This window comes from Dendrobium catenatum, unplaced genomic scaffold, assembly GCF_001605985.2.
Source record: "Dendrobium catenatum unplaced genomic scaffold, ASM160598v2 fragScaff_scaffold_873, whole genome shotgun sequence".
Taxonomy (NCBI): Eukaryota; Viridiplantae; Streptophyta; class Magnoliopsida; order Asparagales; family Orchidaceae; genus Dendrobium; species Dendrobium catenatum.
The window spans coordinates 418,775-434,739 of NW_021319335.1; the positions used below are offsets into that span (position 1 = coordinate 418,775).

At 34.6% G+C, this 15,965-nt stretch overlaps 1 protein-coding gene across 3 annotated transcripts in view; it reads left to right on the top strand.

Moving 5' to 3' along the window:
* The window catches only part of LOC110115868 (cleavage stimulation factor subunit 50), an 80,163-nt gene that overhangs the window by 31,796 nt on the left and 32,402 nt on the right, over nucleotides 1–15,965 (top strand). For all 3 annotated transcript variants that reach the window (XM_020849265.2, XM_020849266.2, XM_028697100.1), the window contains 2 exons: nucleotides 12,407–12,458; nucleotides 12,622–12,679. In XM_020849265.2, the coding sequence (XP_020704924.1) occupies nucleotides 12,407–12,458; nucleotides 12,622–12,679 (110 nt within the window). The remainder of the gene's footprint in view (nucleotides 1–12,406; nucleotides 12,459–12,621; nucleotides 12,680–15,965) is intronic.

A 15,965-nucleotide genomic window follows, 5' to 3' on the forward strand; every position in this document is an offset into this window, starting at 1 on the left:
ATTATTTAGAAATGTTCTATTTATGATTTTTGTGTTCTAGGGCTATTTAAGGGGGAGTTGTTCAGGGTTTAGGGTATGCTATTACTAAGTTTATTTTTTAACTATTTGTTGCGATGTCCTAGCAACGTCTAGAGTTTGTGGGAGAGCTGATCTACCTCTTGAATACTAGATCTATTGTATCTTGTTTTATTATTTATTATTGTAGGAAAGATAAGAAAATCAGCCGTTATCTTTGTGTTCCTACATTTTTTTCTTTTTTGTTTGTTGTTTTTACACTGGAGATGTATCAGGTTGTTGCCATCTTTCCACCTTTATAGCCACCTTAATAATATTAGAAATGATCCAATAGTGTATGCTAACCACCCATGAATTGTGCATTAGTGTGTTGTTTTGGTTTTGAAACTTCATAATTCAATTGTTTAGATACCATGGTGTATTATTCCACCGTGGACCCCTAAATTATGAAATTTAATGAATACAACTTGATGAAATTCAATGAATAAACTTTCTTTATCTTCTTCCATGTGATGATCTTGCACTTGCCTTCATGATTCCAATTTCTTTTAAGATTCTCTCACCAAGTAGACCCTTTCTTTTTAGCTTGATGACCACCAACTTGACTTGTTGATTGAGTGGCACATCTTTGTACTCAAAGATGTGCTCTACAATGTGTGAGCAATTGATGAAGTTATCTTGATGTAGGCAAAAGAGGCGATAAACGCTGGCTGTTTGGGAGCTGTTCTGGATTGATTGCTGGTTGGCTGTTTTGGGTGGCTGAAGTTGTCCTTTGGGCTCTCTTTTGGTGGCTGTTTGGCTCACTAATGAGTCAAAATAATTTGAGTTGAAAATTTTATCAATTTCTACTAAAGTCAGCTCACTAATGAGCTTCTTATACTTATTTAGCTCATAATGTGTCATTATTTGGTTCATTCCCCCCTTCTCTCTTTGGCTCTTTTGTTTTCCCCTCCTTGGTTCTTCTTCCCATGGCCGGTTTCTCCTCTGTGTCTCTTCGGCCTTCCTGCTTGGTGGCTGTCCTAATCCCCCTTGGGCTATTGGTTCCAATTCCCTGTGTTCCTGTTCCGGTTCCCCTTGTGCCCCTTCAGTTCACCCACTGGCTACTTTCCAGTAGCTGCTTTTTCCCGGTTCTCTGTGTTGCCTTTTAAGGTGTTGTTATGGAATAAACGCTGGCTGTTTGGGAACTGTTCTGGATTGATTGCTGGTTGGCTGTTTTGGGTGGCTGAAGTTGTCCTTTGGGCTCTCTTTTGGTGGCTGTTTGGCTCCCCTTTCTTTACCTATATATAGGAGATTTTTGTGGCTGTTTTAAAAAGTGATATAATGGTATTTTTGGATCTAAAAACCTGAGGGTTTTTTCTTTCTTCTTTGGAAAAGCTTGCGATCTTGTTCCGTATTTTCTTCTCCTCTAGAAAAGCTTGCGAGCTTGTCCTCTCTTCGTCTCGGGCTTCTTTCCTCTTTCTTCTCTCCGCTAGTGACCACCCCACCTGTATCTTTCTTCTCAACGATTGGCAAGCAACTTTAGGTGTTGTTTATGTTTGTGTTTGTAAGCGTCAAAAGTTGTAAATGTCTTTTTAAGATATCAAAGGTGTATTTTGAGTATTTTGTGTAATTTCTATTTCCTATGAAGCTTTTATTTTTTCTTGCAAAAATTATTGGTTTTTCCTAATTTTTGCTTGCATCAATTTGGTATTAGAGCCTAGGTTTGTGAGTCTTCCTAGAAAGTGTTAGTTTTTGCTTGCAAAAATTTGGGGCTTTTTTCGAATTTTTGCTTGCATCAATTTGGTACAAGAGGTTAGGTTTGTGAGTCTTACCTTTTTTGTTCTCCTGATGAGGCTTTAGTATGTTCCGGAGGCGTTGCATCCAATTCTCAAATTTCTCATCATATAAGTGCAGTTGTTTTTGAATCTTGAGTAGTTCGATTTGTATCGGGTCTAAAGAATTTTTTTTTTGTGAGATCTATTTGCTTTTAGGAATAGATTCTTCAAGCTCATTTGACTTACTTTCTTGATTGCTTTACACTTGATGTTTATCCATCTTGACCATACCTGTTAACGGCGAATGGCGCACCATGGCGCAAAGGTCCCTTTGGAGCCATGGCGCATAGCGCATGGCGCGGCGCGCGCCATTTTAAACATGGCGCAAACTATATAAAAATTATAAAATATCATCTATCATCACATCAAAGTCTTCTCCTTCTTCAGCAAGGTTGACATTTGATATGTCATTAAACTGTTCATTTAAATCCTTTTTTTCAACATGGATCCCTTAATTTCAGATTTCACGTGCTCGGGACAGTTAGAGCAAGGCTTTGCATTCCTAAAACCCTCAACGAGGTGTTGCATGTGGCGTGTAATTCCTCCTTTTGTTATTTTACCACAAAAATGCATGTCACAGTGTTGTTATCAGATTCATTTGTTAGTATAGCATATTTCCATGCTGGATCTTTTTTTAAAGATTGAACTTAATCTGACATTTTATGATCACCTAAAAGCAAACAAATTTAGATAAAAGAAACATAATATTATCCAAGAAACATAATATGCGGGTTGCCGGGGGTCCAAGGGGGCGCTGCCCCCTGGCGGTGTTCGACCTGAGTGTGTACCTAGTTGTACCGAGCGGTATCGAGCATGTACTGAGCGGTACCGAGCATTTACATAGAGGCACCGAGCGGTATCGAGCATGTACCTAGCGATACCGAGCGTGTACCTAGTGGTACCAAGCATGTACCTAGCGGTACCGATCAAGTACATAGCGGTACTGAGCGGTATCCAGCATATTCATACCGAGCATTTACTTAGCGGTACCGAACATAAGTTCGCGCGCTATTTTGCGCCGTGCGCAATGCGCCATGGCTCACATATGGCGCAAATAGCGCGCGCTATTTTAAACACATGCGCCTCGCCATGAACATGGCGCCATAGGTGCGCCGCGCCATGCGCCATGCGCCATGGCGCGCTATTTTGCGCCATTGACAACTATGATCTTGACAACTTTATAACTCATGAAGACTCATTCAAACCTAGGATTTGCTAACTTGCTCTAATATCAAATTGATGCAAACAAAAATTAGGAAAAACCTCTAATTTTTGCAAGCAAAAAACAAACACTTCCTAGGAAAATTCTAACCTAGGGCTCTGAAACCAAATTAATTCAAGGATTTTCCTAATTTTTGCTTGCATCATATCTGGACACAAGCCACCTTTAAAATTCAAGATATCTACCTTCAAAAGTTTGATGATGCTTTCTTAATTTCCTTTCTTGGAGACAATTGTTTGTGCTCCTTATATCATACTTATCAATGACGAATGACACATCGTGTTACAATGTCTCATATAGAGTCACAATGCGTAGCGTATAGTGCAGCGCGCGACATTTTAAACATGACACATAATTTTAAATAATTATAAATAAAAATATGTATTAATATGAAATACTATTAAATTGAAAGATAAACCATCATAATAATAAAAACAATTAAAGTGATGCTTATGTTCAATAATAAATACCTCAATCATTAAAAAATCAAAATATTATAATAAATTTTTAAGTCTATTTGTTTGGTAAGAAATTCAAGAATTCATGACAACTAGGCTGAACTTAAAAATATTAATATAAATTATTATTTTATATTTAATACCCTAAAAAAATGGCGCACCATATTTGCGTCTTGCAAAAGATATGACGCAAATAGTGTGCTATTTTAAACTAGTGCGTTGCACCAAGTAAAAGATACCATAGTTGCACCGTGCTGCACCATGCGCCATGACGTGTGCCATTTTGCGTCATTGGCATGGATGCCTCAGATGTTTCTTGTAACATTTGATGGAAAGGATTCTCCACCTCTCAGTCTTCTGGATTGTCATCTAAAAAACAAATATTCCTCTTGGCCTAAATGCTCATACATCATCTGGTATTATTACAAGCATTGAATTTTCACTCTGCAGGTTCTCAACCATGAATTATTTAGCCGGTGTTGGTAGTTCCTTTGTTGAGGAATCTTTTTGGGCTCTTTGATGCCACTTGACATTGAGAGGAACTCTTAGAGAGATCAGAAGAAGTTGAAAAAATAATATTAGCAAACTTAAAGAATGCTGAAATTGATAACCAAAGGCAACCAAGAATGTTTCTTTGCATTTCTTCCTAGTTCTTAATAGTGGCAGAACTTAACCAGTGCATGCAAAATTATCAGGAGTTTCTGAGGTTTGGATGCAGCTAGTTGCCATCTAACACGTTAACCATGTTCTCCAACTTTTCAGAAATATCGAACTATTGGTTATTAGCCTCTTTGTTTCCATGCCTATTTGTTGTAACCCTAAAAGCTTTGTTGTGGCCATAAAACTTTGCTATAGCAGGCCAAAACAGATCTTGCAGTTGTTGTATGCTTGTTGGCCAAGAGATTCTATTATTTCTCATTGTTGCAGCAAGCCCTATTAAGCCTACCTGATAACAACTAGAGTTTTGGTGGGTTGATTGTGATTGAGTCTAACTCCGTTAAATCAAATTTATCTCTCTACCTCTCCATGAACCACCTAATCCACCCTCCAAGAACTGAATTTTGAAAATCTATTTAAATATGGAGAAAATTACTAGAGCATAGGGTTTTGAAGTAACTTTAAGCTTGCATAAGATCGAAATAATAATTATAAAATAGCCCATAGCACGCAAAAATAATACACACCCAATTAAATATATATATATATATATATATATATACAATCAATCCTCAAAACTTAACTATGCCAGTTACTGCGTTGATTCAATGATGAATGCAATGATTAATTAGGAGAAGAATGTTGATGCAAAAATGATGAAAACTGAGGCCGAATGGGTTTATTTTAGTTGATTGATCAGGTTAATATCTTCTAACCCATTAAGCCCATGAACTTCCCTCTTATCTCACAATTTTCTCTTAACCATTGTGATTGTTCTCATCTCCTCCTATGAATCACATCTCACTTAGCTCATGTTATAGTTGTAACCCTTGTCCCTCGATTACATCGCCAACTACTCCTTGCCTTTTATTTACCTCCTCTTACATACATCCTCCAAGATTGTGAGCTCTGACAACCATGTTACCTTATCGAGCCCATGACCTTTGTAGTTGTAACCTATTGGTGAGGAGAGGATAATAGTATGTGAGAGCAAAATTATGGTTGTTGGTGACAAATAAAATAAATATAACCTTGTTAATCATTTCTCTCTTACCTATCTCCATGACGTAAAATCATTTTGTAATCCACCATAATAGCTATTTGGGTATTTCTTGTTGTTAGTGGAATTTTGTCATCTTAATGGACAGGAAGATTTTGCGATCAAGCATAACATTTAAAATAATATATTATCATGAAGTATAAAATATTATTTTATAAGCTTAATAACAAAATTTATATTTTACTAGAGATTTTCCATTAATATAATTGATTGAGCAGGGTTTATTTTATTCTAGGGTACAGGTTGGTTCCCCATAGGTGGTTAATTACATCCTGAGCTATGGTTAATTACATCCAAAGCTATAGTTAATTACATCCTAAGCATTTATCACTTAGGAATACTTTTGATTAAAATAGTGATTTGATTCTTATAAATTCTTATCAAAGATTTAATTCTTTGATATTCATCTCTAAGATTTGATCTTTGGGAAACTCAAGAGGGATTGGATTAACTTAAAATTAATTTTTGAAATGAATGTTAAATGAGGAATAGATAGGAGCACTTTATTCTATGAAACTCAAAGGTATTCAAACTATCTTAAGTTGGGCTTTGAATTTTTTAAATTGGACTTTAGTTATAGTTGATTAATTTAATTTAAACAGTTGAGGCTTATGTTCCAATAACACGGGTTAGAGGAAATGCCCAGGAATGTTAAGTCTTATGATGTAACTAAAAAGAATACCGACCTCAGACCTTAGATCTTAGGTGATAACCATTAATAAGTAGTAACTTTGACCTATATCTAACGAAATACAAGGACTTACGAATTTAGAACCCCACCTAGAGCTAAGCTAGCCCGACTATGGACTTATAATTCTGTCTGGAAAGGACTGTCAATTAACTCACCTAAATACTTTTAAAACCATAAAATTTGATCTCAATGCATTTGCGGGATATAGGAGACTATTTTGATTTTAAAGATATGCATTATAGCTTGGCCACTTAAACCAAGCAGTTTGATCATGTGGGTATGCAAATGTTGACTCATAATATAGATTTTTTTGGTTATCTGGTCCTTTTGTGAGGGTTTCTACATGTGATTCACTTGGGCTATGCATTATTATTTTATTTATTTTTATTTAAAAGCTTATTTAAACAAGCCATGCAATTTTTAGTTGAAAATGTACGTTTTCCTATTATTGATTTTTTTATTATTTAGGTTTTTAACTGGTAGATAATCTAATTTTGTATGACGAGCCTACCATATAATATATGTCCAGGCCACCTCCAAGCAAACAAGTGAACAAACATAGGAAAAAATAGGCATTTGTAATGTGCACTCAAAATAAACAAATAATCATATGTATGTATAAAATTCAATCAACAAGAAAGTTAAATATGAAGGCACAATTATTATAATTATAAATGACAGCTAAGTTGTTTGTATTATAAAATCCAGTTGTATTTTTATAGACTCGGCTTGTGGGTCTTGAAGCTGTGACTTTTAATGTATCCATGGTATTTTTTGTTTTTTGAGAAATCAATCTTTCTAGTTCATCTTCACTCTTGTAGTTATATCCCATTGGCCTACAATATTTCCTAAGTCTATTAATTATATTTGAAAAAAAAAACTCAAATATGCAAAACAGGGGAATTAGGAATCATGTAATATGTAAGAAAAAAAAATCACCACAGAATTTTGGCACTTAAAGTGTCAATCCTTGCTCCTACCATATTAGCCATGCCTCTTTGGAGGGTTTTAAGAAACATTTGCTAGTAAAAAATATAAATAATAATGACTTTTGCCACCTCTTGGATGTGGTCACCTGCATAAAATAACATTATATATCTCTATGCTAACTCTTAAGAGTAAGTGCTCACATCACAGGCAGTCCAATACTTATCACACCAAACTCAACTACATGCAAAAAAAGGAAAAATGTTAATCCTAGGATGCCAAGGGGCTGTGCATCTAAGTATAGGCTGACTTGTGTGTTATATTACACTATGAATGTGTCTTGTTTTAGTTATAGAATAGAAATAGATTTAATTTTTAATCTAAATGGTAGTTCTCCATTAAGTTGTTTGTGAATTAAATCATTTATGAGTTGCCAAGTGTGAACTTAAATAACTCTACCCATTATGGGGCTTGCAACAGAGAACTTTGAGGGTCTATGGGAAGTTTCACAACAATTTGGGATTTTCTAAATTATTTAAATCATTCTTTGAATGTTAAAAGAATGTCATGCAAATCTACAAATCTTATCAAATGAAAGCTCCTACATTCTATATCAATTTTTCCATGACATATGGTTGAGTAGGAAGTGCATGTAAATAGTGGTGGTCAAAATCCTATGCGTTATCATTCAATTTGAGATCAAATGGTAGTATCTACCCTAGGGTATGACTATAAGCAACGGATTGGGATGCAATATGAATGAATTTCATGCATTTGGAGGTCGTTGAACACACGCCCAATGACCTGGTGCTTATGTCCATCTACATGAGAGAAAACAAGTGGAAATCATCGGATTTCCACCTTTTTGAGGAGAGGACAGTGGGCATGGGATTTTTTTTTTGTCTTGAAAGAAATTTAAAGCAAGGGTTTCTAATGATGTAAGAGTTTAGGAGCATCAACTACATCCAGAAGGCTTGGAGATCTAGGGTTTTGCTAAGTTTAGGGGCATTTCCTCGCCGAAGCAAGTGTCCGGCGGTTACGGTTGTAGCACCTTTACCTTGAAGAGGTAAAGGAGAGTTAAGTGGAACGGGTTTGTTGTCTAAGCCTCTCCAAATGTCGCCTCGTTGCTACTAGCACACGGGGATTGGTATTTGAGGAGTAAGAAACCCTTCATTTTCACCTTGACTGGACTTTGTAAGAAAGAGCAAATAGCTGCCCCTCTTGCTTTTAGATTTTGGAAGACTCAAGAAGTGAATGACAGCAACAAATACTCTTTATTGGGCTTTAGAAGAAAGTAAACAACAACCTTCCCTTTCTGTTGGAATAGGTCGAATAGCCATCAAGGCTTCTGCTCTTCAGTTGCTTATTCGAGAAGAAGTAAAAGAACAGGTCAAAGTTGTTTCCTTAGTCGCTTGGTTTGGCTGAGATTCTCCAAATGAAAGCTTGCCCAAAGCTCCCTTCTTCAGCCGACCTCGTCCTAGGTGTGCACCAGTCGAGCCTAATTTTGGTCCGATTCGACTTGATCCAAGTTGAGTCAACTTAAAAATTGTGTCAATGATTGTAACCCTTCTTGTGATCTAAATCATGCCACACTCCACTATGATACCTATTTGAGTGTCTTGTGAACTTGACTCATTAAGTATTGCAAAAATTAAGGTGTTATCTTCAATCTTCCTTTTTTGTTCATTTATTTCCCTTTACAATGATCTCATGAGTTTCTCCATTGACTATGAAGCCAACGAGTGCTTTTTCCCATCATCTGGATCATCAAAAGCTGTTGCTTGCCAAAAATGATGATGGGCTGGTTAATTCGAGCATGACCCAAAGAGAACTCATATAGAAGAAGGAAAAGAACATACATTTCTCGGATTTCATAGAGCGACAAATTGAAAAGCTACATCAAGTTGAGGGTGTTTTCTTAATAGTTGTTTGCATATGACATATTTTAGGAGATTATATGATTTAGAAAAATATTTATTTGTTTTCTTGTAATTGTCATTGTTCATCCCTCTATATGGTTCCTATTATAGTTTTCATGTACAAATATATTTAGTGAATGAAGCATATTTGAATCTTTCTTCTCAACATGGTATCAAAGTATGGATAAACTGTAGTCATCATTCCCCTTCCCTCTTTCCTCTTATTTTCATCACGCACTTGCACATCTTGTCCGCTCAATATAAAACTCAACAGCTCCATTTTATTGCTGGTTTAATATAATTCAAAGGCATGCAACATTAAAAAGTTATGAAGAATGTGCTTGTGAATGTGATTTGATCAAAAGAAATTTCCAAGAACTCTCTCTCTCTCTCTCTAGATATATTGATGTATATAAGTCAAAATCATAGAGCAAAGATTAATTTTAGCAAAATTCAAAAGTAAACTCTTCCAATGTTTAGCATATGAAATTTTGGATGAAGGTCCAAACTTAGAACTAAAATGTTTTCCAAGCAATTCCTCATAACTTGGTTAAATAAACATATTTTCGCATGAAAAAGATGTGATAGAATATGCATACACAAGGCGCATTAAAGCCTGAATGCAAGGTTAATAGAATGCCAACATATATTGATGTAGACACACAAGAAGAAACAGACACAATGGATAGAACTTAAAATAAACTTTATTAAAATAGAAACAGACAGCTAAGACTTGACAAACGCAACAAGAAATATTAGAAGAAATAATGGAAAATAAAAAAAAAACGCTATCCTCAGACAACCGTCAGAGCGGGTTCCTCACATGCATCGAATAGTAGATTAAATAAAAGAAGTGCATAAGACTAGCAAACCGATGGTCCACCACTACAAGACTATCCCAAATGCTTCCAAATCAACCAAGACACGACACCCTAAAGTTGCTTCACTGTTGAGAAGAATGATACAGATGGAGTGGCACTTGCGGAGAGACGAAAGAGGTTAGAAGCCCGAGAAGAAAGGGTGGAAAGAGCCCGCGGTATTTTCGGAGGGGATGAGAAAAGAAGGGTGGAAAGAGCCCGCAGGATTTCCGAATAAACCCGCAGGTTAATAGCAAATATGCTCACAAATATCAACTGCCTTCCTTCACTTCATCATCTCATATTTATAGGCATTGAACAGGAATGCCAAAAGCCACTTGAGATAATGCTCACAACATCCCAAGCATTTATTTTCCAAAGGATTTCCAAGAGCCATTTCGGAAAAACAGCCCAGCAATTCACGGAACCAAGGAGCCAGCAAGCAGGCCGAGAATTCAAAGCAGCACATCAACGGGAAAATACATCCCAGTTCGAAAAAAACAGAGGCCGGGCGGACTCCCAAGGGAAAAGCACTCCATTATAGAAAAGGGGAAGGGGAAGGGACAAGGCCACTCCAAAAGTAAATCTTCTTAATGAGGTACCTTTTTGGATATTAATGAGCTACTAAACTTCAGCTCAAGCAATTAAAAGAATACTGATTAGTATTATTGATATGATGATTATTTTATAGATTTAATACTCATACTGGTTTACTACTTTATTGACTTATGTACTTTAATATTTTATTGTTTATAAATTATACTACTATATATGAATTTTACTATTTCTTCATTGATTTAATGATCATGAATGTAACTCTTATGATTTCACTATTGACAAGCATATTACTCATTTATCGTACTTTGAATTCAGTTGTAAGTTTTGTTGATTTGCTAAGTTTTTTAAACTCATCATATGTGATTAAATGATTTCAAGTCAGGGCAGGAGAGCAGGAGTGTGAGGTTAATCAAAATTCTTTAGGTTATGTTCTTTTTTTTTTATTTCTTCTTTTGTACTCAGTATAAGATATAGTTGTGATGATTGTATAAATCATGAGTAGTGTATATGATTTTTGGAAAATGCATTAAGATATATATATATATATATATATATATTTTGAATTGTAAACTGAAGTAGTAAATTGAATTATTATGTCCTTCCTATGATTAGAGTTCATACTATTTTAGGCAAACTTTGGATTTATGCCTGTTATGTTTTCAATCCCACAACTTATTTTATCTGTTCCATCTTGTAAGGAGATGAATCTGATTCATTTCTTCTAGGTGGTATACTTTTAAAGCACCTTTGGTTGACCGCGTTTTTCCTAACACCCTCGATTGGTTGATCCTCATTATTTTTATCATGATGTTGTGTTATGACTAGCTCATCACTGAATCACATTTAATTGTCATGAGTGGGATGAGTGTGTTGAGATAATTTTTCAAACTTAACCGTATAACAAATGGTCAGAAAGGGATTTCGATATTTGGATTGATGCATCAGCATTTGAATGAAATTATTGCTCATGGGATCAAATAATGCAAAAGTGGCTAAAGGAGGAGACGAAGTCAAAATCACTTCATATTTTGTGCAGCCAAGTTAACCACAAGGGAAATCAACATTTACTTATGAGGTTTGTAATCAATGTATCGGATAATGGGACCTGTATCATGTGCCAATGAAAGTTAATAGCATGCCATACAAAAAGAATGCACATATGCACATACTCACAATTGGGTCTTGGGGGTGAGCCTTCTGATGTTTTTTCCACTAAATTTATTTGTGTTTGTCGTACGTTGTGTTGTAATCACTTGTTGGTAATAAGCCAATGACCTTTAAGTACTATATGGCTTTTATGTTGTTATGTTTTAAGTTTTGGCATTGATATTTAGGATCTTTGTTGACAAATTCTATGGAACATTGCTGATCTTTTTTCCACTTATAGAAGTATTCGCATGGAACATTTCAGTTCATTAAGTCTAACTAAGAGTTTAGTGTTGTGATGTTATTTTGAATGTGTTAGACCGGTCCATACCGGACTGGCTCATGTAACAGGTGGACAAGGCCCACTTCAGAAGAGCTGCATGCTCCGCTCTTGTTGGCAGAAGGAATTAGGAAAGGTTTTGGAGGGATTTATGAGGGAAATTTCAAAATAGGAGTTTTTTAGAGATTTGTTTTTGAATTGTATGTAATAAGTAGTAAGTATGTTTTGCTAGGGTTAGGGCATCTTGAATTTGGCTGAAATTTGAGATTTCTCTTAGGTATTGGGCTCTCTAGTTGCCGGCTAGGGATTGGGAGAGCCAAATCTTCCTCGCGAATTGAAGATACATTGTATATTGCTTGCTTTTGTTCTTCTTTAATCAAATAAAATTTGTTTCAGTGTGGTTCGTTTACCTTTTTCTCAAAAAATATTTGCAAGTGGCTGATTTTCTCGGATTTCATGCTTTCTTGGTTTATACTAGTGTTTTCTATGAGAATAATCTGAATATCAACTTTGAAGAGTTATTTTGTTCCTCAATAGTTTAAGCTCTCTCAATGGGTAGTAAAACCAAAACCTTCTTATCTACTGTGTGAACTTAAATAACTCTACCCATTATGGGGCTTGCAACATAGAACTTTGAGGGTCTATGGGAAGTTTCACAACAATTTGGGATTTTCTAAATTATTTAAATCATTCTTTGAATGTTAAAAGAATGTCATGCAAATCTACAAATCTTATCAAATGAAAGCTCTCTAAATGGGTAGTAAAACCAAAACCTTCTTAACTACTATTGGATTTTTTTCAGGTTTTTTGATTTTTCAAAAACGGTTGCAAGGAAAGCATTTAGAGTTATTCAGGTTCTCTTCCCAACTCCCTTTTTATGCTCCATCTTTTCTTATGTACATGTATTGTCAAACTGATATCCAACTTACTTAAAAAAAAAAAAAGCTCCTTCGTAGTTGTTTTTAACATGTGGAATTAATTTTTGAATTCACTAGTTTTTAGCTCAAATACTTGCAGGATACTCATAATGTGAGATCTGTATCTTTTCATCCTTCTGGGGAATTTCTTTTGGCAGGTAACTGTTAATTTGCCTGAATGACTTTATTATTTATTTTTGGTATTTATATTTTCTGCACTGTGGCAAACAAGCATACTTAAAGTTTTGAAGCTGAACTAACTGCATTGATTTTTAGCTTTATATTTATTTTCCTCGATTGCATAATGATGTGGGATATGCTAAGCTTTTCATCCTTTTTTGGTAGATATTTGCTTCTTGATTCCACGTGTTTCATTTTGGTATTATTTTCACTTTGTCCTTAGATGGTTGGTATAGGGTCTGTTTTCTTTGTTGTTGGTAACTTTATTGTAGTTTAACATTGATATTATGGCTAATAATGCTTAATAAATTTAAAAGTTATATATTAACATTCATGGAAAATATAGTCATTGTGGTTTGAAATAGTACCAGATTGATATGATGATCTTATTTGAATGGTTTTTCCATAGTGGCTTATGTTTAGTTGAGTTAGAAATGGTCTATTAATAAGTTAAAATTCATATTTTTGGATTCCCATTGTTTATGTTGAAAATAGCTTATAGGCCCATTGAAATCTTCAACCTTTTGCCCATTCCTTCAACAAGATTATCCATTAGAGTTAGTTGTCAAACTCGAATAAATGTAATACAAGCACATGGTTGTATTTTTTTTTTTTTTGAAAATTGCAAATATGCATTAAGGTGGTAGTGAGGCCTGCAATGCTTTATAGTGCTGAATGTTGGCCATTAAAAGAGAAGCATAATATTAAGTTAAGTGTGGCAGAGATGAGGATGCTTAGGTGGATGAGTTGCTTTACCCTTAGAGATAGGATACGAAATGAGCATACGTGAAAAGGTTGGAGTAGCTCCAGTAGAAGATAAGATTAGAAAGAGTCGCCTTAGATGGTTTGGTTACATAAAACGGCGGCCTTCCAATGACCCGGTTAGGAGAGTAGAGGTATTAGATTTGACTTATGTTAGGACAAAGACCTAAAAAGTCCTGGTTAGAAAATATTAGGAATGACTTTCTTTATTAGATTTAAAGGAGAATTTGACCTTAATAGGACCAATGGAGAAAAAAGATTCATGTAGCCGACCCCACGTAGTGGGATAAAGGCTTGATGTTGTTGTTATTGCAAATTGCATTAAGGGTAAACAAAAAGCTATTACAAACTAATCAATGCAGCAATCATATTCCTTTTTCAAAATGTTATACAAAGAAGAAGGAATATCAGAAAAAAGAAAAGAATCAAAACAAAAGTTATTCTCCAAAGCTAAGGTAGCACACAAATCAGCGGCTTTATTACAATTCCTAGAGGTATGATGGAAGATTACCTTATTGAAGTCATTGAGAAATGACAGCTTCTTAGAAAAGAAGTTATTCACCGTCTGTGTTGATTTCAGCATAGAGTCATGAAGGTATTTGATGGCGTTATAGTTGTCGCCCTCAATTATTATTCCTTTGCTTTCAAACATCCAACCTCTTAAGAATTCTTTTAATGTAGAAATAGCTTCTAACTCAAGTTGATTGATATCCCAATGCAATTTCTGCTTACCTCAAGCACATGGTTGTATGTAGTTTATTAATGTGCGTAGTCTAGTTCCCCCCAACCCTTACCCCTTCTGCAAACTGTACTTTTTGTTTGTAGTAAGTTTTTGAAGTCTATTTTTCATTTTCATCCTGAACATTTTATCTCATGGATTAGACCCCAATACTCTTTTGCGTTGCATTACTTTGAAACAATCTTCATCCAATTTATGATTTTTATTGATTTTGTCTTAATGTTTACTTGGTTGAAAGAAAGAGTGGAGTATGCTATCAACATATTAGTATAAATGATAGGCTTAGGCTTTAAAGGGAGTAGATGGCGGAGAAGGGGAATTTGTGTAGTTCAAGTATTTTTGATGGGGCTTCTCGCTTCTCTTTGCCTTAGTTATATGGAAAGACTAATCATCAAGCTTTGGGTTGCAGGGTGTTTTTAGATTAAGGCGTATGAAGTTTAATATCAATTATTAAGAGTAGATTCATTGGATTTGAACTAAATTAAGAAATGTAGAGGTAGACTTAAAAAGACTTGGCTAGAAAATATTAGAAATGACTTTTTTTATCAAATTTAAATGAGAATTTGACTCTTAACATAACACAATGGAGAAAAAGGATTCATGTAGCCGACCCACGTATTGGAATAAAAGATTGATTTTGTTGTTGTATAGATTTTTAAATTCAATTAAGCGGGCATTTTTCTTGAATTTATAAGGTTACTTTTCTCTCCTACCCCTCCTGCAAAGTTAAATGAAATATGCTTTTCATATATGTTTAAAATACTAGTTGAAAAGCTCGTGAAAAAAAAACTCATTTTGAAGTGTCGATTTGATGCATTTTGAAGTTGCCCTTTCAAAAATATGCGAGAACACACATTTGCTTAACATGGATGCTCTCTATGTTTATTTGTGTTTCAGGATGTGTGGGTTAATACTGTGAGGATTTTTTTCATCTTTCATTGTTTTCATTAAAAAAAGTAACATTGTGTTTATTTATCTTTTTATTATTACTACATAGATATTTTATGCTCCATTTGGAGGTTTTTAGAGATACATTATTGAGATTTTATCTTGTACAGAAAAAAAAAAAAATCTAGATTGTTGTCCTTTAAATTTAAGATCAATTATTTATTTCATTTATGAAATTAGTCATTTCAGAAGGTAGTTGAAGGTAAACTTGAATTATGGAGGTTAACCTTAGAGTCTAAAGGTTTTCGTTTGAGTAGATAAAAAATCGAATATATCAGGTAATTATTAAAATAATCTAATGGGGGGGGGGGGATTTTGACTTTGTGTGATCAAGACCAATAAAGTACATGTTCTAGATATCTTTGTCTATTGTTCAGAGTAATGGTGAAATAGATGGGGATATTATTAGACAGAGTCGCCTTAAGTACTTGGTCACATAAAATGTCGGCCTTCCAGCTGACCCGTTATGAGAGTAGATGTATTAGATTTGTCTTATGTTAAGAAAGGTAGAGGTTCAAGCTATGAGAAGAGATAAACCTAAAAAGACTTGGTTAAAAATTATTAGAAATGACATTCTTTATTAGATTTAAATGAGAATTTGACTCTTAACAAAACTCAATGAGAAAAAAGATTCATGTAGTTGATTCCACGTAGTGTATAAAAGGCTTGATGTTTAGTCATTCCATTTTTTAATTGTTGAATGGTTTAAAAGTTTTTTTTTTTGCTTAGCTATTCATACTTAATGATGCAAACTATAGTCTCAGAGCATATATACTTGTATAATTATTGAATACTGGGATAATATCTCTCATACC